This window comes from Pagrus major, chromosome 7 (genome assembly GCF_040436345.1).
Source record: "Pagrus major chromosome 7, Pma_NU_1.0".
NCBI classification, from domain to species: domain Eukaryota; kingdom Metazoa; phylum Chordata; class Actinopteri; order Spariformes; family Sparidae; genus Pagrus; species Pagrus major.
In genome coordinates this window covers 19,709,526-19,735,166 of record NC_133221.1, presented here as the reverse complement: position 1 = coordinate 19,735,166, position 25,641 = coordinate 19,709,526, and the positions used below count along the sequence as shown (strand labels likewise).

General features: G+C 40.9%; 2 protein-coding genes across 2 annotated transcripts in view; both read right to left on the bottom strand.

Annotated features, from left to right (window-relative positions):
* Positions 1-3,672: 3,672 nt before the first annotated feature.
* Positions 3,673-10,395, bottom strand: pgd (phosphogluconate dehydrogenase). The gene is made up of 13 exons (XM_073469519.1): positions 10,295-10,395; positions 9,727-9,802; positions 9,444-9,623; positions 9,292-9,357; positions 9,085-9,203; positions 8,857-8,926; positions 8,635-8,769; positions 8,346-8,535; positions 6,988-7,118; positions 6,679-6,812; positions 6,031-6,130; positions 5,345-5,467; positions 3,673-4,235 (listed from the first exon to the last, which is right to left on the bottom strand). The coding sequence occupies exons 1-13, from the start codon at positions 10,300-10,302 to the stop codon at positions 4,116-4,118; spliced, it is 1,452 nt and encodes a 483-aa protein (XP_073325620.1). The 5' UTR covers positions 10,303-10,395; the 3' UTR covers positions 3,673-4,115.
* Positions 10,396-12,052: 1,657 nt separating this feature from the next.
* The window catches only part of kif1b (kinesin family member 1B), a 60,761-nt gene continuing 47,172 nt past the window's right edge, over positions 12,053-25,641 (bottom strand). Inside the window, exons 26-46 of the mRNA XM_073469499.1 lie at positions 25,451-25,536; positions 25,074-25,203; positions 24,593-24,746; positions 23,595-23,685; positions 23,362-23,480; positions 23,162-23,217; positions 21,793-21,901; positions 21,545-21,611; positions 21,307-21,391; positions 20,711-20,816; positions 19,284-19,398; positions 19,059-19,192; positions 18,906-18,967; positions 18,160-18,305; positions 17,803-18,063; positions 17,617-17,688; positions 17,251-17,372; positions 17,005-17,157; positions 16,611-16,803; positions 16,327-16,445; positions 12,053-15,689 (exon numbers count right to left, since the gene is read on the bottom strand). Coding sequence (XP_073325600.1) covers positions 15,647-15,689; positions 16,327-16,445; positions 16,611-16,803; positions 17,005-17,157; positions 17,251-17,372; positions 17,617-17,688; positions 17,803-18,063; positions 18,160-18,305; positions 18,906-18,967; positions 19,059-19,192; positions 19,284-19,398; positions 20,711-20,816; positions 21,307-21,391; positions 21,545-21,611; positions 21,793-21,901; positions 23,162-23,217; positions 23,362-23,480; positions 23,595-23,685; positions 24,593-24,746; positions 25,074-25,203; positions 25,451-25,536 — 2,423 coding nt within the window. The 3' untranslated portion in view covers positions 12,053-15,646. The remainder of the gene's footprint in view (positions 15,690-16,326; positions 16,446-16,610; positions 16,804-17,004; positions 17,158-17,250; positions 17,373-17,616; positions 17,689-17,802; positions 18,064-18,159; positions 18,306-18,905; positions 18,968-19,058; positions 19,193-19,283; positions 19,399-20,710; positions 20,817-21,306; positions 21,392-21,544; positions 21,612-21,792; positions 21,902-23,161; positions 23,218-23,361; positions 23,481-23,594; positions 23,686-24,592; positions 24,747-25,073; positions 25,204-25,450; positions 25,537-25,641) is intronic.

Sequence of the window (25,641 nt, the reverse complement as noted above, 5' to 3'; positions counted from 1 at the left end):
CAGCAGCTTCGTCATCCACCTGCACGGCCTCTCTCTAATAGCCTCCTGTGCTCCAATTCAGCCTCTGCTTGACATCAGGCTTCATAAAGAATACAAGGCCTCTGTTCTGTCCTCTGGATTAATTAAGCAGGAGAGATAACGAATAGGAACGCAGACGTTTATTTTTCATCAACCAATGGAATTGATCCAAATAACAGAGTGGCCATATTTGGTGGAGTGTCCTCTCTGAGATGAACCTCAGCCTGATAATAAAGCAGTCTGTTTATGGTATTTGAAGTGTATTGTAGTCAAATGTGTTTATATTGTTTGTTCTGCTGTTTTCTCCCCCAGGATCAAAGCTCTGACATGAGGCGTCGAAGGGGGAGGTGTTTTAAGCGTCCCAGGACGGCTGAATAGAAGACGTAAACATCAACCTGGCAATCACCGAAGCCACGGCAGCACAGGTGCACCGAGGTGAGGCTTTGTTTACTGTAAAACAGCAGGTGTAACAGCAGCTGTGACACACTACTGTCAGATACGACATCCCTCACTGGCTGTGGGGGTGAAAGCAGCGCTGTGTAACTCTGCAGCTGAGAATCCCCAGAGCACAGCAGGAGATAAAGTGCTTAAAGGTGTAAATTCAAGTTGTTATTAGATTCTTATTTTGTATCTTAAAGCAAAATTCACTTTTATCAATGTGAGGAAGTTTTCCGACACCATCCACAAAGACATTTATTTACTTTTCCATCCGGAATATTATAGTTTGTTTTGTCTTCTAACTTTTTTGGCTGGTAACTAAACAAAATGAACTTTTTGGGGGGCAATATTATGCCTCTACTAGACAGCTTAGTGTAGAGAGATGACTGTGTACTGCATAGTAAGGGATACAGCTCGCTCCTTTTGTAAAGCTCCTTCTCTTGAGAAGTGTCTCCTGAGAGTAGCAACATCAACGGTCAGATCAACATGATGACATCATTAGAAACAATCAATAGTGGCCATGTGACCATAGGAGGCATACTTCTATGAAACTTCATGTAAAAGTATTAAAATGACTTACGTACCATTAAGTTTGTGAATATCTCATCCTCATCATCAGCATCACTGTTGCTCAGGGCTTTGATGATTTGTGCCCGCCTGGTAGTGAGCCAGCCACAGTGGAGTTTTGCACCCTCATGATGGAGTGAAAAACAAACAACAAGTGTGTATCACCATCTTAACACGTTCTTGCTGCCAGCTCGTCAAATGCAGCAGCTTAGTGACAAGACTTTTCCACCAAGAGCTTTATAGATGATATATAACAGATGTATTTACTGCTATCTAATGATCGAAAATCATCATATTCATTCACACAGCAGTATTGAAAGTAGTGCAGTTAATACAGCAAACGATCCTTAACTGCTACAAAATATGATTACAATACTAGTACTACTAACTTTCTGAAATGTGTTGAAGAGAGACATTTTTGTGATCACCAAACTGGACACAGTAATAACAAAAAAGAGTATGCAGGAGTCATATTTAGTGAAATACCCATTAAAGGTACACTATGCAGCTTTTTCACAGGCCTATAAAGGAACAGATACAGAGCTCTTGATACGTGGAATAGTAGTTTGCTAAAGCTAACATGAGCTGTAGATGTTCTTTAAAGCCATTTATCAAGTATTATACATCAAAATAATACATTACATGTGAAATACTTTTATGTATAATACTTGAAAAAATGCATCAGCTTAATTTAAGCAGACTACGTTGTTGATTTATTCATTTATTAACTTAACATGATAGAAATACTTTCATCAAATGATAAACTCTACATAGAACTTGTGTAACTGAATCTTATGGTAATTTTACATGTAATTCAAATAAATACATTCAAATTTGAGGATTTGCTGTTTACACCTGGCATTTTCACAATCTTCTGATATTTTATTGACTACAAAAATAAGCTGAGTAATTGATAGATAATGTAGATAATAGAAGTCACAGCCATAATCCACATTAACTTAACATCAATATGTGATGGACCTGTATTCAATTTTCGTGCACGTTTGTCCTACTCTAATTTAGACAACAATTTCTGCAGAATTTTCTACAGTCAAAAAAAATCACAATGAAGGAAGTAGATTGTTTTTTTTTTGTTTTTTTTTTTTTGTCTGTATAAAACTTAAATATTATGTATAACATGTCACAGTAATCTAGTTTGATAAGAGGAGAAGAGAGGAAATACAATATGAAAACAGTTTATTAGACTAAAAGTGACTTTGTTAGAATATAAATAAGAAAGAATATAAACAATGTTTTCCTGTGATAATAATATACCCAAAGTGAAGTCAATATATAAACATATATATGTACATAGAACCTGACAACTATATACTGTAAAACCTTTCTTTCAATACAATACACACACAGATCACCACAGTACTGTAGTACTGAATCAAGCTGAGGAGTACACAGTGACACCTGGTGGCTTTAAACAGGCACGACAGCTGAGCGCCGACCATGCAGCCCTTAATTAACAATGGTGGACAACACCATAACTCACATATAACAACATGCTATATTCAATCAATCAATATCGATGCACGCAAACAAAGGTAAGGGGGAAACTAATATCAGTCACTAATATCAGTCAAACAGCACGATAATTAGCATAAGCATGGCATGAGACAGATTAGGGCACTTTCCCTGGTTGATAAATACAAAAGAAGGGAAGGGAAGACCTTGACTGTTTTGAAATAGAGACCAAAGGACAACAAGAACTACTTATTGTAGGTCAAGAACAGGGCTGTAGCCAGGATTTTAGAAATACTGAGGACAAGGCAAGAGGATGCAGAGGGAGGACATGTGGTCAGTTTAATCTTTATTGCACTAACCTTTCTTTATATATAATGTTATTCATAATGTTCAATTCTTTAGAAATATTTTTTTTATCTGTCAAACTTGTGTTAACATGACTTAATCTGTGAATGGTTTGCTGTTGGATTAACTCCAGTTTGTAGTTTCATCCTACTGAATTACTGTGTTTATAGAAATATGTGTCAGGGTGTTAGGGCCACCTGCTGGACAATCACTGAAAGGACAACATATGAAATGCTTCAGGACCCATTTCATGATTAGAACCAGTTACCACAGACTTGCCTGATGTGCGCTGGATGTCTCAAAAAACCTGATTTACAATTTTCAGTTAAATATGGTGGGAAGTTTGAGTAAGAAGAGGTTTATTTTTAAAGATAGGATATCCTAATTTTGTGACAGATTTGAGTATTTCACAATTTTATGAGAAACCACAGTACAGGAAAATAAAACATCTGGCATAAATTCTCCATGATTGTCCACCACCAATTTAATTTTGATTAAGATATTAGTCTGGATACAGATTAATTTTGTTTTTTTACTATTTCCTGTCAATTAAATGACCAATTTATGGGGTTTTTTTTGCAGGCTTATTGGAGTTTAACACCTTATATCTTGTATAATAATATCATATATTGATATTCAGTGTATTTATCCACACTTCAGACATGTATTAATACACACTGAATAGCCTGGTCTCTGTCTGAGGCCTTTTGAACTGAAAATCCTGTTTACATATCAGGCAACTTATGTCACTTGTTGCCTAATTTAGCGCTACACACAAACACATCTCAATCCTGTTTACAGCAGCCAGAGAGTAACGACCATACAAGCTAATTATAAAGGGATTGAAATCTTTATTTAGCCTAATACAGTACAGTGCAACTGTTCACCTTAATCCAGTGTTAACACAGTGAACCCTGGGCCCATGATGACAGGTGAACCTTAGCCTGATAGCCAGCATAATATCAATAGCTTCCAGATGGAGTCAACTCTTTGCTGCTCCACCTCTTGTGATAAAAGTCGCTACACCAAAACACAGAGGATGTAGAGTTTACAACACACATAATCTATGATTCCACTTCTTGATAAATAAAACTGCATGAACACGTCTTTGAGAGGAGTAAAAAGTTGGATTTAGGGAATCGTTATGGTGGGTGGCTCTTAAATATTCAGGCAAAGATGGAATGTGTAACATGTCTTCTTTTGTCTCAGATCATTTCCCCTCATCCTCGTCCTTTCATCTGGTTTTGTGGTTTTCAGTGATGTGAACATGATCCTTAAGCATTGTAGGATGAGGAGGAGACGTTTCCTCCGTGGCCCGTCCAGTTGGTGTGGATGAATTGACCGGGGTTTGACAGCAGTTCGTATGTGTGGGCTCCAAAGTAGTCCCTCTGGGCCTAAAATAACAAAGCACAACGTTAAAAACCCCTGACACCTGCACAGAGACAAATTTCACCTCCAAATAGGAATGCAACTAATTGTCTACTTATTTAAAAAGGGACAGTTCACCCCAAAATCAAAAATACATATTTTCCCCTTACCCGCAGTGCTATTTATCCATCTAGATTGTTTTGGTGTAAATTTGCTGAGTTTTGGAGATGTTGATCGTAGAGATATCGGCCCTGTCTTGAATAAAATGAAACTATATGGCACTGCTGCTCAAAGCACCACAAATTATATTTAAAAAACTCAACAGTAATGTCTCTTTCCAGAAATCATGACCTGTTTTCTCAAGATAATTCAGATCTTGCTGTGAGCAGTTTCATGCAGGAACTATTCTCTTTCTATCAAACTACACCCGCCAACCATATCATGCCGCAGAAGGAAACGTGCATCTACTCATGGATGAGAGGCTTGATAAACACTTCCTTCTGCTAGTGATGCATGTAATTTGATAGAAAGAAAAAAGTTTTTACATGAAACTGCTCACAGCAAGGTCTGTGGATTATCTTGTAAACCCGGTCATGATTTCTGGAAAGTTACATTAGTGTTGAGTTTTTTTTTTTATGTAATTTTTTGTGCCATCTACTTCCATTATATTCCAGAGATGGCAAACATCTCTATGGCCGATTTCTCCAAAACTCAGCAACTCACAGCAAAACAATCTAGATGCATGGATAGGACTACAGGTAAGAGGTATAAAAATATGCATTTTTGATTTTGGGGTGAACTGTCCCTTGAACCACCTTCAGATTGTTCAACAAATATTCAATCTGCAATGATATAAACAAGGGAAAATCAAATCCTCACATTTAAAGGCAGTTATATTTGACATTTTTGTGTTATAAAGTAATTAAAATTGACAAACTGTTCCTGCTCCATATTTATATACTGAACAGAGTTAAAGGAGTTACAAAACACGCACTGTAACCTGTCGGGGTCTTAAAGCTCTTAGATCCCAACACAAACACACACACACGACAGCTCCACGTGACCTTTTTAATCTGGTACACACTCAGCCATATGCTCAGTGGGCTCTGCTCTGCAGCATCAACTGCTGTCTCACCTGGAGGAGGTTTGCTGGCAGCTTTTCATGTCTGTAACCATCATAGAAGGACAGAGCTGTGGTGAAGCAGGGCATAGGAATGCCATGCTGGACTCCAGTGCTGACTGTTCTGCGCCATGACTCCTAAACAAAGAGATTAAACAGGTTAAAAAATGGTTTTGTTCATGGAGCTCTGATGTAATTTGGTGATAATATGGTCGTGTTAGCAAGAAGCCAAGAACAAGAGGTCTTCATGAGGCCACTCAGTTCCTAGAAACCAAAACCTGATTTGAGCTTGGTCCAAATTATGTCAGGTCGAGCAGAGTCATGTTTGATTAGACAATATCTTTAATAACAGGTGAATCTGAGTGGACTCGCTATGAGCTTTTGTTTTTGAGAAGATGGAAGTGTAGAGAAAATGTTTTTCTCTGCATTTGGGTCGACTGAGGTCCGATTGTCTGCACCAAGTTTATTTTTTCATTGTGTTGAATTCGAAGACAGTTTGGATGATGTACAAACAGTGAATGAACCCACTGTGTCCTTTCTTATTTCAAAATACAATGTAAAAGGAAATACCCAGACTCCAGTTTGATAACTATCTGTAGAAACCTCCTTTTCCTTGTGAAAGAGGAAATAACTTGTTTTGTGTGTCTTTGTCAATTCAGGTATTGCAGGTTGTTCTTTGGCCACTTCCTCCTTCCTCATACCTGACAGTCCTGCACAGCATCACTGAAGAAATTGTCCAGCAGCAGGTTCTGCAGCTCTGCGTCCCGGTCGAACGCTTCTTTGATTTTACCCAGGAAGACACTGGTGGGGAGGGGAGAGGGCAGTGTTAGCCAAGAGACAGAGGCTCCTGAATATTTCACTGTTTATCTGTAAAATATATTTAACAAATACCACAACTATGTTTCCAGTCAAATAAAACAACACCCTTGCCATAATGCAGAGGTTGAGTGGTGGCTACACACTGTTAGTCATACAGAGAGCCATTTGTGATTTAGGTTTATGCAACGTCTGTGGCAGATTACACAAAGTAACCCAGTGTCACAACCCTAGTTTCCTCATTCTACTGGCACTGATTTTACAGGAAGGGTCATTTTATCTTCCATCTAGATTTCTCACTCCATTATTTCACAAGAGTTAATAACTTCCTTTATGTCACTATATTACATTTGTTAAAAAGCTTTTTTAAACATCTTATATCAACACAAAAACTATTCATTTTTATTCTTATCTGTTACTTAAGCTCTATGAAACCTCCTAACCACATTGTGAAAGATGCCTGACGACATTTAGTTGCACAATGTGGCACAGAGGCAAACTTGCGATATGAGGACATGTGAAGTTAAATGTACCTTCGGATGATGCAGCCTCCTCTCCACATCAGAGCAATGGCACCGTAATTGAGGGACCAACCGAACTCTTTGGCTGCCTGCCGCAGCAGCATGAAGCCCTGTGCGTAGGAAATGATCTTGGAGGCGTAGAGGGCCTGCAGAGAAAAAAAAAAGGAATCAATGGTTGCTGATATAGTAACACAATTTAAAATGAGTCACTGTTAAAAAAAAAAAAAAAAGGAAAGACTGAGAACACAAAGACTGAATGAGTTTTAGCAAGATGCATCTAGTAAACTGGCAACCGAGTGTGTGCTATACTGTGTGTGCTACCTTTCTGATGTCCTCCAGGAAGGCTTCCTTGTCACCGCTGAATTTGACCCCCTGCGGCCCTGAAAGGCTGCGGCTGGCCTCCACTCTCTCATCCTTGAGTGAGGACAGGCATCTGGCAAAGACAGCCTCCCCTGAGACACGGAGAGGGAGGTGGAGGGAGGGAGAGTGAGTCGAGCAGACAGAGAAACAGAGAGGGACAACAAGGTTAGCTCTCTGCTCACGTCACATAAATACAGAGAGGAGTCTGCAAATAGCAGTTTAGATATCCTGAACCCTCTCACAACAAATGATTACATTGTTTATGCCAGCCAGTGCCGCGCTGCAGAAACACCTTGATAACATAAAGACAAGCCCACACATCAGCGTGACTTAGCAGTAATAACAATACTGTTGTAACAGCAGGGCTTGTGACCTTTTAAAAAAAAAAAAAAATCAGGGATTGCCAGTTACCATATTAACAGGACCAGTCCAAGCCTTGTTTAAACATTATAATTACTTTGCCACTGTATCAAGATGAGAGGAAAAACTGTTTGGTAAGCATGACTTGCTAAAAACAGAACAGCTAGGTGGGGCAACCAAAGGGCAGAGAGACGGGCAGATATGTGTCCAGTGAGTAAACTATCGTGATGAGGAATGTGCTTCCTATTCGAGGCAGAAATCCAGCCATGCACACTGTAGAGGCTTGTCAGCCTGCTCCACACACACTGGCTCAGCTCTCACACAATGAGGCCTTTTGTGCTGCCTCTATCACAACATCTACAGCACTGACAGGGACTGAGCAAACAACCACTTTCTTAAAAACTATCTGAACAAGTTATTGAACTTTGATTAAACATTTTTCATCCATGACTCTTTAACCTAAACCACACGCTCTTAAAAAGGGTGGCAGACCTGATAACCCCTTCATTCCTGGATTATTAATCTCACCTCCTGACCTCCATCTTGTCCCTGGCTGTTTCTGAAACAGACTATCAAACAGTCAGAGCAAAGCTCAAAGCTGCAGAGAGTTTAACAAATCCCACTTATGTCACTTGAGATGAGCAGGCCACTAGAAAAGCCTTCAATCTTCTTAGTGGCAGCCACATATTTATCATGCTCCTTAGAAGAAGTTCACTGGTCAGGCTGTGTTTCAGCTAACAGGCAAAACTAAACATTAGCCCAAAAACTCTGATTATAAGGCCTGCTTCCCTTTAATTTGTTAAAGCCATGTTGAAATCTTAACATGTGTGACATAATGATGTTTGCCATGTCATCATGGTAAACATGATGACATCTCCTTCTTTTCAGGTTTACTGGAAGGAAGAAGAGACACGGAAACCAGATACTTCCTTGTCTGGAGCCTCCTTTCTTCCTCTTACCGATCAAAGTGACAGGTGTGCCGTACTCCAGAGCTGAAATGGCCGTCCACTTCCCTGTGCCTTTCTGTCCCGCGCTGTCGCGGATCTTGGGCAGCAGATGTGTCCCATCAGAGTCCCTGTATTTGAAGATGTTAGCCGTGATCTCGATGAGGAAGGAGTCCAGCTCTGTCTTGTTCCATTTGTCGAAGGCCTGTTTCATTGTGATGAAATGAAATCAGCCGCATTGTTTGTTTTTTTTCCCCAAGTTGATGGCACAAAAAAATACTAATAAAGTTGATGTGCAGCTCACCTTTGCCATCTCATCGTGGTCCATACCCAGGACATCTTTCATCAGGTGATAGGCCTCACAAATCAGCTGCATGTCGCCATACTCAATGCCATTATGGACCATTTTCACAAAATGACCTGCACCCTCATCTCCGACCTGCAAAGCAAAGCCAGATTATTGTTACAACCACTTCGCACACAGTTAACATCATGTACACAACACATATTAAATAATAGCACTCACCCAGTCACAACAAGGTTCTCCTGTTCCAACCTTGGCAGCAATGCTCTGGAAGATGTCTTTTATGTGTGGCCTTCAAAATAAAGCCACAAGAGTTTGAATACATTAGCTTACACACTAGATCTTCCGATGTCCAAAGTCCCAAATATGCCCAACTTTATCAGTAGTGTGTGTATTTGTTTTAGCATGTCTGTGTCCTGCATCTAACATTTAGAGATTGTGAGGACTCACCAGGCCTCTTTATGTCCTCCTGGCATGAGTGAGGGTCCAAAACGTGCCCCTTCCTCTCCGCCACTGACTCCACTGCCAACAAACAGCAAGTCCTTCTCTTTCAGACTCTTGCACCGTCGCTGTATGACAGAAACACATGAGTACTGAGAGAACATCCTCAATTATATACAAAGATTCACTCCTACGCAGTGATTCTCTCTCACTTACTGTTGTGTCTCTGTACTCAGAGTTGCCACCGTCAATGATGATATCCCCGGCTTCAAGAAGAGGAACCTGAAGAGGAAGAAGAACGGATTTAACAAGGTGTGACTCCTTTTTTTCAAAATTGATTTTTATTCATTTCAGCACAAACTACCAACCAGTTTATCAATGAAGTCATCCACAGCCTGTCCAGCCTTCACCAGCAGGATGATCCTCCTGGGCTTCTTCAGCTTGGACACCATGTCCTCCAGAGACTCTGCTCCGACCACCTTGGAGCCCTTCGCCTCATTCTTCAGGAAGTCGTGCACCTTGGACACGGTTCGGTTGTAGGCGCAGACCTGTTGGAGAGGTTAGGGGATTACTGGGTGAAATGAAAGAGGAAAGAGGAACAAGTTTTGCTGCCAAGAATTGCAGAAAGAAACAGGAGAGGGATCATCTTACCACAAAGCCATGGTCATTCATGTTCATGATGAGGTTTTGGCCCATGACAGCCAAACCAATCAGTGCAATGTCTGCTCTGTGAGGAGGAAGAGTGATAATCACATTTACTGAAGGGCTCTGCATCTGGTTACAGACTGAACACCAACAACAAGGACTTACAAAACTGTCCACCATTATTTTCATCATTAAACCTCTCATCATATCCTTTTTTATATCGTTTATGTTTCACTTAAAGGAAATTAAAGCAGGTTTAAAAGTGACACAGACATGACACTACGTGTGATTTCAAAGCTAACTGTCACTACCCAAAATCCATAGCAACTACATCGGTCGTGTCGTTCAATTTTCACCGTAAATGTCACATTTCTTTCTACTAAACACTAACAGATGAAGCGGGTTAGCTAACAAGCTAACAGCTCCGTTTAACACCAAGTGCTCACGAAGATTACTCTCAACAAATTAGAAAAACGACAACAAAGTCTACAGTAATGTTACTCAGCGTATCAGCCGCTACCTCTCCATGTTGCCGACTATCTAAATAAGTAAATGAACTCATTCGGGAACTTACTCAGCCATGGTGCTCAGCGGGTACAGTAACAGTGGAGTAACAGTGTTGAAATGACAGTCGAGCTCTCACACCAGTCCACTTCACTTCAGGTTTCCTCCTCGTTCGCTCTTTTCACTTCCTTGTTCCCTTCCCAGCGTGACGAGGCGAGGAGACGCTCACGTACGCCCCCACGTAGAGTATCCGCCAATCAGAAGACTTGCAGCGAGCTGAAGCGATGTCGTTTTGCGAATACTCATTGGTCCAGAAACCTGAGCAGAGGTATCCGTTCTCCTATTGGCTACACGGGCTGTCAGTCATGACACGTAGGTGCACACCCCCCAAGTGAATGGGTGCCGTTTATTTCAGGACCCATCGATACTTAAATTAATAACAGTGGTTTAAACACGTACATTTACTCAAGTATCGTACAATCAAGCATCGTTTAGTGTTTCCATGAGCTGCTACTTTGTAAATTATTTTTCACTTCATGTAAGGGAGAAATATTTTGCTGTTTACTACATTTTTGACAGATATCCTCATAAATTACTTTTCAGATGTGAATTTTACATAAAAAAAAAAAAACACAGTGAGCATGTAGAATATGATGCACTGTTAAAGATTAAACCAGTGACTTTTTGTCTTGTGATCCCTCACATAAAGCAGTCCCTAGTTCCACTCTATACATACATGTATACAGCCCATGGGTTTATTGAAGAAAATGTGTTGCTCAAGACTTTCTTTCTGAAGTGCAAGAAGAAGAAAAACTGAAACTACTAAAATATACTGTATAATATACAAACAAGTGCACAGTCCATCGTTGTAATTAACACTTGATTATGAGACAGGAAAAGTGGGCAGCTGCCTCAGGTCCCCAGAAGACTACAGGGCACAAAATTCCATGATTTGTGTTAAACTTCTTGACAACTTGTGTTTTATTAAATTGTTAGCATTTCTGAAAATATACACAGCTTATGGCGCAGTATTAGCTTGGCAGCTAGAAATACACAAACTATTTTTTGTGCTTATTTCTGCCCTATAAGGTGTATTATATGTATTATATGTCATAAATTCTCTTCCCCAGGATTGGTCAGGAGTCCCAGTCTTCTTTCCATGCAGAATGGGATTTAACACAGTTAACAAACCATGTCTGATTTCTTCTTCTAATTACTGGAAATCTGTGACAGATCACAGGAAAATTACCCTGTTTAAACCAGTTTAATGTCAGAACGTCTTTACACGCCTGAGAGGCAGAGAGGAGGAGGTGGTGTTCAGGAAAAGAATCACAATTTAAAGTACTATGTGCATTTTTCTTTCGTTCTGTGAAATGAAAAATATATTAAATAGCAAATATTTCATCTCATCTCATCTCATCTTCTTCCGCTTTGTCCGGGGTCGGGTCGCGGTGGCAAATATTTGATTCATTATTTAATTAGAAAATGCCTGTCAATTTAGTCCCAGTTTCACAGTAGAAAATTGTTTAATGAAGTACTTCAAAGTGTATTTCTGCCAGAGCCTGTAAAGTAGAGGGTAAAAGTAGAAATAGTTTGTAAATCAGTAATAATATTATTATAAACTGAGAAAGTATCTCATAATTTGGACTCACTATGTTTGAATTAAGTTTCACTTTCTGTCAGCATTTTTATTCTTCTAATATCTTTTTGTTCCTGGCATCAGTGAGCTTCCGTAGACACAAACAGGAAGGACAAGGAAGTTGTAACATGTAAAAACAGGTAAAGGTGGGATTCAGACTGAACAAAGGAGAGGACAAACAGGCAGCACTTGTTTCTGCTAATGCACAGTTTGCACTTTTATTGTTGCCTCATTCACTAAACAGTTCAACGGTGCAAGATTACCATACACAGAATTAGGATATCTGCATGACACATCTATGCTATACAGCGAATGGATTATAATTATTACAAATACAGTAAACATATTTACATTTTAATTCAAGCTCCATACAACACAGATATTTACAAAATAAGTATGAAAATGAAACCAGTCTGACAAATAATGTACAGTGTTAATGTCATGGTTCTGTCTTTTTTCTTTTGGTGTAAGATTCCAAAGGGGACGCAGTTAACTGATATTAATTGTCAGAGGGGGAAGATGGAAAATATCATGGCTAGTTTTGTTTGAAAGGCATCAACGGAAAAAAAAAAAGTGTTGAGGTGAGGAAAGACACCAGCACAACAATAGTATACTGTCATTTTAGATGTCACTAGCTACTTTGTATTATATTCCCTGATATTAGACAAAATAAAATGAGTCCAAAACCACCTTCACTTTGTGAGAATTCAAGTGGCTCGCTAGCGTGAGGAGTAAATATTCTTCAAATCATAATCAGACTTCCACTCAAACCACTTTCTACTAAAGAGGAAGCACTAATGTAACTCACCTCCCCTGAAAAGACGTCGTGGGTTACATTTCAGTTCTCTTTTAAACGATGGAAAAACACACGTCGTCTTCATAGTACATTCAACGCTCTCCCGGTTCAGACCAGAAAGAGGCTGCCACACCATCATTTGGTTCACTCTGAGTAGAACAACTAAACCGCACAGACTTTATTTGATCAGTTAGTTGAACCTTTTATTGATATGTGCAAAGAGCTGCAAACTAATATATACATTGCAAACAATAAATACACAATCCAAAATAATATACCTCTGCAAATTAGTCAAGTGAAAATGTTTGCTCTGACATGTCGATATGTAGCTCACAGACGTGGAGAACGCTGAGGTTGATGTGAGGTACGTTGCACTTTAAAGCCTTGATCAGTGCATAGATAGATGTTTGTTTTCATCATTATTTTTTTTACATGTGTTGGTTTGTTTAAAGGTGCACTATGTAGTTTCGGGTGAAGAAATTTTAATCAGAAGAGAAAGATCTTCATTAACCGATTTTTTTTTTATGCCTAAACAAACTAAATGAACAAACTCTCTCTTTGTTTTCATTTTACTTTGTTTATACTTGGGGACCCTGCCACCTTTCTAGCTTAAACTGTTCTGGGGACCTTATTTCTCCCAAGAACAGTTTGTTTATTCAGTTATGGAAAAATAAATATTTTTGAGTTTGTATTATTACATCATTTATATTGTAAATATTAAAATTTAGAGTTTACATTTCTTCTCCAAAGCTACATAGTGCCCCTTTAAAGACAAAACATTTTCTCAGGAGAAACTCACAAAAAATAAAAACAGGTTTTTGTTTCTCTGACCAGCAGGTTGTCTGACCTGAGGGCAGTGATACTCTCATTCCGACCTATTCTGAGGCAAATGTTTTCTGTCTTTACATCAGAATAACAGTTAAGACATGTCACCAATAATGCCACTAATGCTTGTAACTGGCAGCCTCTCATCTCTAACGTCCCTTTCATACGATACAATAGGCATACTGCTGGTTGGTTGGCCAGAGTTTTAATGCCTGTCTGCACTCATCACATTCGTACCATTTGTAGAGACAGAGGCACCAAAAATGTCAGAATTTACCCGGAGCCAAATGTAGCAGCTGTAGTACGACGTACAGAGCAAATATTTTCATAAATAAGATCAGGAATAAAACCTTTGAGTACATGTCGTCCCTTTCATATCACATCTTTCTTTCTTGTAAATCCTTTTAGAGGAACAGCTATCCAGTGTAGCCTTGATATGTGCTCTTCTCAGTTCTCCTGAAATAATCTTGGACTGTGTGATCTGCCCTCGTCTTGCTATAGATATGTGTTAATGTGCAAAAAAATAAAGTTAAACACCTGTAACGTTGGTTAGAAATGAAGAAATAAATGCCCTCGGTTACATTTCATATAAAACTTCCCTATGGAATGATTAAAAGCATAATAGAAAAAAAATCAACAATGTTAATAATAATAATTTTAAAAAAAAGAAAGTCAACCCAGTGAGAGTTAGATGAGTTAAGAGGTTTGAATTCAAATAGAAAATGAACACGTGTTAACCTGCGGTGCTTCTGAACAGTAAGTACTTCACTGAGGGGGAGTCATGTGGTAGACTATCATCTGTCCTGCAGGCCATGTGCTAGCAGCGTCATCCATTAACTACTGGCGTCAAGGCTAAAGCGTTGCAACTTCATTTTCTTTCCTTCTCCTTCCTCCCTTTTCACCATCTTTTTTTTTTGTCTTCAGTATCACACGTATGTGATTTTTAAACAAAATATCAAAGTCTGAGACTGAACATTTTTGTTCAAGAAAAAACTAAGTTAGAGCAAGAGGAGCTGAGAGGAATGTCTTAAATGAGAGTTAAGTACCACACTGATCTCAGAACAGACTATGTACAAATCACGTCCGTTTTCCTCCTCATCATTGTTTTTCTTGAGATGAAATAGCAAAAAATGAACCACTCCTGTAGGGACAATCCATCATGTTTTTCGCTGCTGAGATATGAAATAATCATTTATTTTTGCATGTTTCTTCAGTTAACATGTGTTTTTGACGTTGACACAAATGCATGATCACTCACTGACTGACTGACGGCACTATTGGGGGAGTTGGAGTGGGTGTATGTACACGGGCTGAGGAGTGGGATCTTAATATCACACGGATGACAGTGTAAACCCTTGTGTCAGGCTGAGCTGGGACAAATTTCTCAGACTTTTGTTTCTAAAGGCCGTTTAGGAGGTGGTGGAGGGGGAGCTAGAGGCAGCGGCCTGATGCAAATCTCATATAGAGAGGAAAAGCCTATGAATTCATTAGCAGCAATAGATCTTGAAGTAGCCTTGCTTTGTGTAGCACAACATAAACTGATGTCTATTTTCCCTTCATGGTTTCAACTGTAGCTTATCTGATTTGTTTCATTTTTTTTTTTCGGTAAGCAAATCTGGTCTTCTCCTGAGGACTGCTGCAGTTATCATGCGGGCATATAAAAAAAAAATAAAACTCTTCTCTGGAGACAAATAACACTGATAGAGACAATATTTTTTACAGATGATTGGCAAACTGAAAATTAGTGGCCTGAAAGAACAGTTTTTGAAGAATCGTGCACACACAAGTAGACTATTACAACATGCTACTAGTTAGGGAGTTAGGGGAATGACAACAAAGCGGAACAAAAAGACCCAAACATTGTCATAAAAACAAAAACACAAAAAGCTGAGGAGGAGGAGGAGGAGAAGGAGGAGGAGGAGGAAGAAGGGAAGAGGAATAGAGAGGAGGGAAGTGAAGTTGGCAGAGGGTTGTTGGAGGGAGAGGGGGGAGGCAAATTCCTCTGGAACTGAAACTTTTAGTCGCATGAAAGGAGACTTAAGCCACAAGTCTACTTACAAGAGAAAACCGTCACAATGATTAATAAGTGTTAACACTTGGTATGTTCAAAGGCTTTCCACAAAGACTGGAAGCCTCGGGTTCCTGTGTGCCGCTCGACTCACTCAGTTCTTCATCAGACCGCTGCGCCTCCTCGCCAGCTTAGATCTGTAAGAACAGTAGTTTTATGTTGTGATGAGTCAGAATGTCATTTCTTAAGAATGCAAAGCTGCTGTCAGTGTCAGGTCCCGTGTCTATATAACATTTATTGTTTATGAGCAGGGACGTGTTTTGACAAAGTGCTGAACCCAGCATGTTTTTTTCAGAGCACTCTGCTGCTCCGTGTGCTTGTATTTAAAAATATTTGATCTTTTCAGAAAGGCGCAGGTGTCATTACTGTCGCTCCTTTTCAGGCAACCAATCATTTATCAGATTAACCCAGGAACCGTCACCTGTCACCCTGGTAACAAAGAAAATTAAGGAGAAGCTTGTTCTGGCCATGTCTGTGTATCCTGAGCTTTACCCTACACGAGATTTACCATAAGAGAGACAGAAAAGTGAATGCAACTGTATGTTGATGGTGAATGTTCTGTTTTTATCACCCCACACATTGTGAGCTTGTTGTTAGCTGTGTAGTCAACCCTCTGTTAACGTCGCATCAATCAAAAACAACTAAAAGCATTTTCTTTCTCTCACCGCACAAGTGCTTCAACCAAGAACTTCCCTGTGCTTTTCTGGCAGAAAAAATATTATATGGACACAGGCACGATGAGAAGTGTAAGTGTGTGTGTGTGTGTGTGTGTACCTTATCGTTCCCGCTAGCAGAGGGTTAAATGCGTACAGCCAGTCGTTCATGTCTTTCTCGTTGTTGGCCTGCAGGAGGATTCCTCGATGTTTTGTGCACACAGCAAACGTGTTTGGAGTCTGAAAACATAACATCAAATATTTGTCAAACTACATAAGCTTTTAGTGCCAGTTTTGTTGTTGTTTGTTGTCAAAGAGTTAACATATGACACTCTACATGTGCTGTGCATCTTGTGGATGTGCTGATAAACCTCATGCAGTGTGGTTGTTGACTTGAAACTCTACCTTGAGCATGGCCTGCTGGTCTTCACTGTACTCCACCTGCGCTGTGGAGAGGTTGAGGACGCCCCGCTCCACTGGGTCCTTGTCGCTGTTGTAGATAAATACGTAGGGCCGGCGCACGACAACAAAGTGCTTCACCCATGAGTTGGAGCGCGGCTCCATGAAGCTTAGGAAACCTTTCTTGGACACTACCGATCTGAAAAAGAACCAAAAAACAGAGAAATCAGTTAAAAATCTTGTTATTCTGCAGATGAAAATCAAGTTCTCTTCCGCTTGAAACCACCCAGGCTCGGCACTTCAGATCAATTCCAATAATTTCTGCTTGAATGAGAAAACAGGACTAGCTAGTTTGTGTTTCGGCTGAGAGAAGCATCTCATATTGACTTTCAGCACTCACCCTGGCCGCATTTCTTCAATATCAGGCACCAAGTTGAGGAACTCGTTCTTTCCAGCCCGCGCTAAGTAGGACGTCTCCAGACTAGGAACCATCGGGAAGTTCTCATAGTCTGAGCAGGAGGGACTGGAGGCACGGGAGCTGTTCTCTGGGGTCCTGAGGAACAACGAACACAGAGTAAGCATCATGGTGACAACCTGAAACTGAATTAAATCAGATATTTAATATATATATGAATTAAAGTTTTACTTCTGGTCCATGGAACCACAGCGGGAGTCAGACAGAGAGGGGCAGGTGGAGGAGGGAGTGAGGGTGGCGCTGCTGAAGCTGGTCACGGATGGGTCACGTCCCATTGGTGAGATGTCAGATAGCTGAGGAAAAAGAGCAAGAAATATTTGTTAAACACAGGAAAAATCTAGATTATTGGAGAGTGCACTGCTGATACTAAAGTAACAATCAGGTGACAAACAGTAGATTTAGTTTAAGGGTCACTTCTTACTGAATCTTTATAGACTATGAGCACTGAGATTAATGTTTGGGCTTTATAATGAGGGAATGTGACAACAGTTAAAGGTAAGATATAAAGTTCACAGTATTTTTAGTTTTGTTACTCACCTTACAGTCACTGATACTGTTGACCACTTGGTTATATTCACTGTTGAAGGTGTGTGTGAGGAGGCGCAGGCACTACAAGAGAACAAACATGAGACTGTTCAGAGCAGAAGAGGAGAGAAAGCAACAATGCAGCAAAGATTTTATCATCCCCATCAGCAACCCATAACACTGAATTTGCTCTCTCACCTTAGTAGCCAGCTCCTTCTCTCGATCCACCAGGCTCTCGATGTCAGCGGAGTCGTAGCCGCTGCTCTCGCTGGGCGTGATGGCACTCTCAAACGTGGTGCTGGAGATCTGTGAGGAGATGGAGGTGGATGTGGACAGGGTGTCGGAGCTCATGCTGGGGGACAGGGACTCACTCAGGGACTTGGTGGTGGGTGCTGGTCCCACTGGAGCTGCATCGCCAAGCTTCTCCCTCAGCAGCAGCAGGTGACGGGTTTTCTCCACCTGGAGGTACGACATGGGCAGGGTTAGATAGAAGTTTCGCTTTAATCATTAGAAGAAACTTTTTTAAAGAAAAGATTGAAACTGCAGATGACCCACCTCATGCAGCTGCTCCATTTTCTCCAGCTCCCATTGGTGCTCTAGGATGAGACTGTCTCCTCTGGGCCTCCAGCCGGCCAGGTTCTCCTCTCCACGCACGTAAGCTACCGATGTGTCCAGGACCTTCCTCCTCCTCCTCTGCATCCCTGCTCAGGACAAAAGCTCTCATTAGGACACAATCTCAGAGGAATGGTGATAAACTGAAATTTTGTCTTTGTTCACCCAAAAACTAAAAAAAATTGTCATTATCTACTCAACCCCATGCCAATGGAAATGAATCCAAGTCTGTGGAAGCCCTATGATCCCAAATATTATAGACGTTATAAGACGTTATTTACACCCTTGATGCCGGGTGGAACTCATGCACCCACTTCAGACAGGTTGCATGCTAATGCTTATAGCTTAGCAGCTACAGTGAAGATTTCGGCTTAAATGGGATGTAAATCACGTCTTTTCAAATCAATTTGGGTTCTTGGGGCTTCCAGAGACTTGGATAACACTGGTTGAGGTGTATGGAGCAATTTTATGTTTCTTTTCATTTGTTTTTATGTTTTAAAACAAGTCCCCATCTACTTCAGTTGTTTAGTAGAATGTTGCAGCACTGTTTTGCTGCGAAGCTCCAGAAATGTCTCGTGGACTATGAACCTCCCCTGACTTTTCCATCAGCATGGGGTTGATTAGATAATGACAAAACTTTCATTTCTGGGGGAACTTATCCCTTAAAACAACATTGTTGATTTGCTCACCTGGGCTTCCAGTGTCGGACATCTTACACAAGCTCAGCTCGTAGATGCCAGTGACTCGATTGCTGTAATGAAGTAGAGACCATTCAATATATGTAAACTTTGTGGATAAAACATGATCCAACTGTCGTAAAATTTGGTTGTTAGAAGTCTCACCAGTCGGGAGTTTTGGAGTATCCGCTCCCAAAGAGGTTCCTGAGGGAACGAGGAGGGGAAATCTTTGCATCTCGTGAGTAGAAGACCATGCAGATGTCTTTGGTAATAATTGCAGGCTGGATGCAATGGTCCAGCTTTGGAGAGGAGACAGCAAGTGCGTTAGCTGTGTTGACATCCCAGGGGATATAAGATAGAGCTGAACAACACAGGGGAGCAATGACTGACCTCCAGATATGCAGACAGGGTCATGTAGATCTTCTCTCCATATGGAGTGACTCGATTGAGCAGGAGGGAGTTGTGCAGGGAGCTGTCCCACACCGCCTCGAAGCGATAGAAAGTCCTGAAGGAGAAAATCAAAGAATCTTCAGTTAATCGACTCACATTGTTTTCCCTTCTTTAAAGTGAGTGCTTTACAAACAACAGAGTCTGTAGGATCCGTGTAAAACAGGAGCAGTGACTGAACTTTAAGGAGACACTGTGCGGTGACTGAAGTGGCCCTCACACTTATCCCTAATCATGACAAGATGTGAGGAGGCACACCGAGGTGAGAGCTCAACAATAGACATGAAGTGATCAGGAGCACCACTAGTTAACAGGAGTGTCGGGAATGTGCCGAGTGCAGCGAGCTGTGTGTGTGACAGCTGGCAAGAGCCCAAACGGTGGCAAGCAGAATATACAATTTATATTTATAGATAAGACTAAAGGAATACATTCTGTTTGCAGCACATCATTTGCTTTATCTGAATCTGTCTGTGCTCTAAAATGACTGCTTGTGAGGCTCTTTCAGGGTGTTACACTGTTCCAGTCTTTGGCAGCAGGGGGCGCTCTCACCCACAGACTGAGAGCCAAAACTGCCCTGTTGGTGCCTCAGTGGCCTTGGTTGTTATTGACTCACACAGTGAATAACAGCTGAGAGGAAAGCATTCATTCGGAATCGGGGTACCACAGACGATCAACATACCATGACACAAACTAATACAAATTAAAGAGGTTGCATTTGCATGTAGGATTGCCTTTATTTACCATAAATAATTTCAAATATTTTTTGCAGAGGCCTAAATTGATGGAAATAAAGGCAGACCGAATGCAACATGGCAAAAAAAAGAAACACAAAGTGTGGAGAACTTATTTCTATGAATCTATCAGACTAAAGAGAAGCATAAAGTTCTTTCACAGAAGGAACGTTATGTTCTCTGGTCACTGGTACCTATCAATATCCTTATCAATAGAAAGCCTGAGCGCAATCAAGAATCCAGCCGCAGCAGGAGGAAGAAGAGAGTGCACAGACAAAAAGAGAGAAGCACAGAGAGTCAGGCAACAGAGACAATGGAGCAAATTAACAGGAAAATTAACTGCAGTGAAAATGGAAATGGTCATGCAATGGTTCCACTTTGCCTGAACCAAAAAATAAAGACAAGAACACAAACACAGATAATGCCTGATATCATTTCTAATAGCTAATTTCTTTTTAAGATAAAGAAATCAAATATGGTATGTTCAATCACAACAAAATGATGCAGAATATCAGCAACACACCTTCACGTAGTACCAACAAATCAATGGATTTACCCCTCGAAATGTTCTGTCTGTTAATCAAGAACAACTGGTTTTAAAATGCTCAGAGACTCGAAGTGTTTGGCCATTTCAGATACCTGTTGGAGTTGTGGGACGACTTGATGTTCTTGGCAGAAATGATGTTGAGGGACAGGACGGCATCGGCGGCGCTATCGTCCACTTCAGCCTTGTTCCTGATGCGACCTGGTGGGACACAGAGCGGCACATCAACATCCTGTCATCACAAAAGCTCACATGACTTCTTCTGATGGAATATAAATCCCTAATATATGAACTGGGTCAGCAGAGTTTGATTTAACAGCATTATGGTCACTTTGTCCAGCAGCAAGACTCCAAACACGTCTGCTCACTCTGGATAAAGAAGTCAGCAGCTGTAATTCTTAAATGTGAAATGCAATTATTTCGCCCATCAGCCACAGCTACAGTATAAACAGCTTAAATAAAGAGGCAGATTGAGGCGAAACTGACACAACTCAGATTGGAATCGGACTGAGAAACCAGTGCTGCCTCATAAAGTGAGCTTCCTTTGAGACGATAAAAGGTGTTGTATCATAACGTCATGATATCCACTGACTCTGCTGTGTGAATGAGGAAGCAAGCATGTAGCAACACCCTGCAGTTTGTTTCTCTGGTGCCTGTAGAGAGGTAGAACTACTGAGAGGAGACTGCTCACCCACGACCAGCTCGCGAACGTCCTTCCAGTGGAGCTCGCTTCCCTTCTCGTGGATGAGAGTCACCGTGATCCTCCGCTGGATCCCCTGTAGCAAACATGACAGGAGCTTAGGATCATTGTAGACACGGATGAAACAAAATTAAGCATCTAAGTGTTTGTTAGAAAAAAAGAAGTATTAATTACTGGTTTACAAAAAAGAAAATATAACTTGACTAAGAACTGTGCAGATCTCCAGTACCTGGTGCAGAAGGTAGGTGCCATGGCAGGGCAGACCTCCGCTGTGATCCACTACAGCTGGGATGTACCTGTGGAGAGGCGGAGGTCACACTCAGCCTGGATGCTTCAAACAACACATCTCAAGATATTTTTATTGAATTTTATTGAATATGTCAAATATCCACACTGTTTAAAGATTGAAGTATTTTGAGTTTTGCTGATGATTTATATTTCCTGCTGTATGTATAAGGTGAAAATGTAGATACTCACTCTCCGGTCGGCTCCAGCTCGCTGATCTCAAACCAGACCAGCAGGTCGTACTTGCTGACGCACTGACCCAGGTTGGACTTTGTGATAGTGTTCAACTTGGTGGCTGGAACTAAAACACACACACAAACTTTCCTTAAATTCATTAGGAATTCATTAAACTAATGGATAGATATAGACAGTATAAATTGGATTAACAAATGGAGGCTGCATATGTGATGTGAACTCACTGCTGACCCTGGACACTGAGCCCACACACATACCATAATACCTATTTTTAAAGGATATGTTAATAATTAAGTTCATTTTTCATGAAATAAGCTGGACACAGAAAACAGGCGAAACAACACATCATATTCAACGTACTGGGATTCTATGAGGAGCTAAATCAAAGATTACACCACCACTGACAGCACCCTGCTGTCGGACACACATCAGGATTACGTTCCTGTTTAACAGGCTAATCTCTGAGGCACACAGCGACGTTCATTTGTGTTGAAATGAACATCATTCCACATGAAAACTACCTTAATTGGCCTGCAGCTGAAGGTATAAAGACTTAAGCCTCTGGATTGTGACTTACGCTGTGAAAGCTATGTCAGTGATCTTCTATGATTATGATAAATACTCATTTTATTATTTGGCTTAAGCGTATGCAGCAGATTTACCTGAAGGTGTCAGCTCAGGCCAGTTTGTAAGCGACACGTGGAGAGTTGGACTGAGCTGACTGGACCTAAATAGACCCGCAGAGAGGTGCAGCACACAGAAGCACTGCAGAGCTCTGTTGTGCTACTGCCTGCAGTCACAGAGCACCAGAGGAGCAAAGCACAGCACCAGACTAATAATCACTACAACAAGGTGAATCTAACGCCTTGGTCTGTTAGCTACTACCAACCATGGTGCCTGGGCACAATAAAGACAGGGTCACTGGGCATCACGAGGAAGGGGAAGTGAGAAAGCTGGTCAGCCTCGTCCTCCAGACTGGCTACGGCGGAGGAGGCCAGGGCGTTGGCGTGCTCGGACAGCGTGTCCAGCACTTTGACATTCACATAGCCGCTCATCAGGTAGCGGACCAACTCTATCTTACGGGTGTGGTCTGGGGTTTCAGTGTGCGATATTGTGCGAATGGTGAGAAAGATTGGAGGGGAAGAAGGAGATGTGGATGAGGGAGGACAGAGTTGGGTAAGAGGATTATGGATGGTGGGAGAATAATTAAATAAGAGACAAAATAAAAAATCCAGAGGAAGCGAGAAATGAAAGAAAAGTGGAAGGAAATATGAGGCATGCTGATATAACCAGAATGAACAGAAGAAATATGCTGAAATGAGGGTGACAGGTGCAGAGCAGATTGCTGTTACGGTGGAATCCTTACCTGGTTTAGACAGAGGCATGGGAATAGGATAATACTTCCTTGATGGCGTTGGAGGACTGTGAAAATTAAATGCATAGTTAAGTTAAACTGAAAAATTCAAACAAAATCTATCTGATGTACCAAATATGAATTATTAATGCTTTAGAAAACATTTTTTGAAGTGATTTACACTGATGAATTTTTTTATTAACTCCACCAACCTGATCAGTTCCTGGCCATGAAGATGCAGCGGATGTTGCTGGTAGTGGCCAAACACTTCAAACACGATGGGCTTGCTCTTGATGTACTCGATGAAGGACTCTGTGACCTCGACTGAAATCTGTTCCAACAAGGGAAAAAAAGAAGGGGTTGACAAAATTCATTAACAAGAAATTATTAAAATACAGTTTGTGTGTGTGTGTGTGTGTGTGTGTATTTCCAAGTGTGCACTCACGTTCTGGACGTGGTAGAAGCCCAGAGGAGATCCTTTGCCAGTGTTTTTCAGAGGCTCAGTGGAAAAAGCCTCGTCATGACGATGCATGAAACTGAAGAAAGATTTATATGTTTATATGTAAACAAGATGAGGTTGTTTCCTCAAAATCTGCATATTCTCTCATCATACAACAGACAGCTGAATGTCATTATCAGCTTTTAGGATTTAGCTAGATTTTTAACCAAATTTAACAGATTTTTGGACAAATCATCCTTTTCTTATTCAACCTTGCAGGTAAGTATAGAGGTAAACGGTGGGAATCTAATTATTAAAGTGAGTAAGCTTAATCTGCATTATACCATCTGGTAAATTAAAATGATGGTATTAGTCCAGTGGTAGGTGTTAAGACCCGGACCTGCTGCACAGTTTGTCTATATGTCAGGGTTTTCACTTGCCCGTTTGTGACCGGATAGCCTTATTAGTTACAAAAATGCAGATGGAAGTTTACAGACTTGAAAAACTACTCATTAAAGTACAAGTACCCAAAAAATGACTTAATTACAGTAATTTGAGTGGCTGTAATTAGTTACTTCTACCCCCGACTTTAACGCAGAACAGCTTGACTCATTTTAACAAACAGAAATCAAAAGATGGATGAATGAAATAAAAAAAATGTTTGTGTCAGACCTCACATATTCAAATTTAAGACTGTTTAGTGACATTGAAGGTCTAATATTTATATAAATATACATTCATTATATTGAATTTAAGACATTTTAAGCCTTTGAGGATGTGTAGACACCCTGTACAAACACTGTTGTTCTTTTACAATTTAAAGATAAAACCAACTAAGTCACAAAATGTCTAATGCTATATATTAATTACCATTTCTCTGATATAAGAGATAAATACTCCATTTACAAAATCACTACTCCGTCTTAACAGTAAGATATAAAGACACATCGTGGGGCACATACAACTGTACAGCTGAGTTACAGCAGACTCCACTGTGGACTCACTTGAACTGGCAGAAGATATCTGCGTACTCCGGCGGGATGCCACTGGCCTGCAGCACCGTAACACGGAAGGTAAAGATGCTGCCAACCTCCAGCTGACCTGCCAGGTCGTCACCAAGACTCAGCTTGGTCTCTGCGACGTTACCCAGCTTGAGGTCTGCAGAAAGCCACAGGGGAGGGTTAGGAGGAGCACTGAGATGTATTCAAAGTGACCTGCGATTGTGCGCTGTGTTAATCTGCATATGAATTGTAAGCTCTAGACTGGTTCCTGAACATTATAGAAGCTTGTGATTTGTAGGAAATAATTCGTCATCAAAAAAGCCTTTGTACACATTCCTTCACAAACTAAGGAAACCTGCACCAGCCTCATTTCCATAACTATACATTCAAAGTGCATTCAGCGGGAACATCTGCCAAGTCTGTTTCCCACTGGGAGGAGAGGTCGAAATTTACGAGTGGCGAGGTGAAGTCCTGGCAGCCGTACCCATGTCATTGATTCTGTTGAGCTCCTCTGAGGGTGTGATGACCTCTGAACTCTGACCCTGACCCTCTACGATGCGCAGCTCTTCCAGGGACAAGCCGGAGCGGGTCATAACGGTGGAGGGAAAGTCATTCTGATTGGTTAAAAAGGAGAGAAGGAGGATGACATTAGCATATAGCTGGAGCATATAGCTCCACCTGTGTCGATGCAGGTCTATTTTATTGTTCAATATTGGATAAAAAGGAAGAGAAGAAACTGCAAGAAAAGAGAACTACCTCTGCTGACTTCATGTTTTAACCCAAATATTACAAATCCACTCACATACTGAAGAAAAGTGTGTTTCCAAGTTTGAAATGACTTTAATCTGACTCAGGGCTTACCTTTTTGAAGTACTCATCATCAAAGGAGATCTTGGCGGTTCCCGACTGTCTAACTCCTGACCCGTAGTCTGGAGCCTCCTCGTCAGCTACAAAGAGACAAACCAGCCTCTTATCAGGACTGATCACAGACATCGCAGCTGACTAAAACTGTCAAAGCACCTCAAAAGGAACACAGAGAGATTCTTAAGGGG

Coding starts and splice junctions, on each gene's coding strand:
- pgd (XM_073469519.1), bottom strand. Junction 9,358..9,443: donor ATGACTTCATTGATAAACTG/GTTGGTAGTTTG, acceptor CTTCCTCTTCAG/GTTCCTCTTCTTGAAGCCGG. Junction 7,119..8,345: donor CACACCTGTCACTTTGATCG/GTAAGAGGAAGA, acceptor TCCGTGTCTCAG/GGGAGGCTGTCTTTGCCAGA.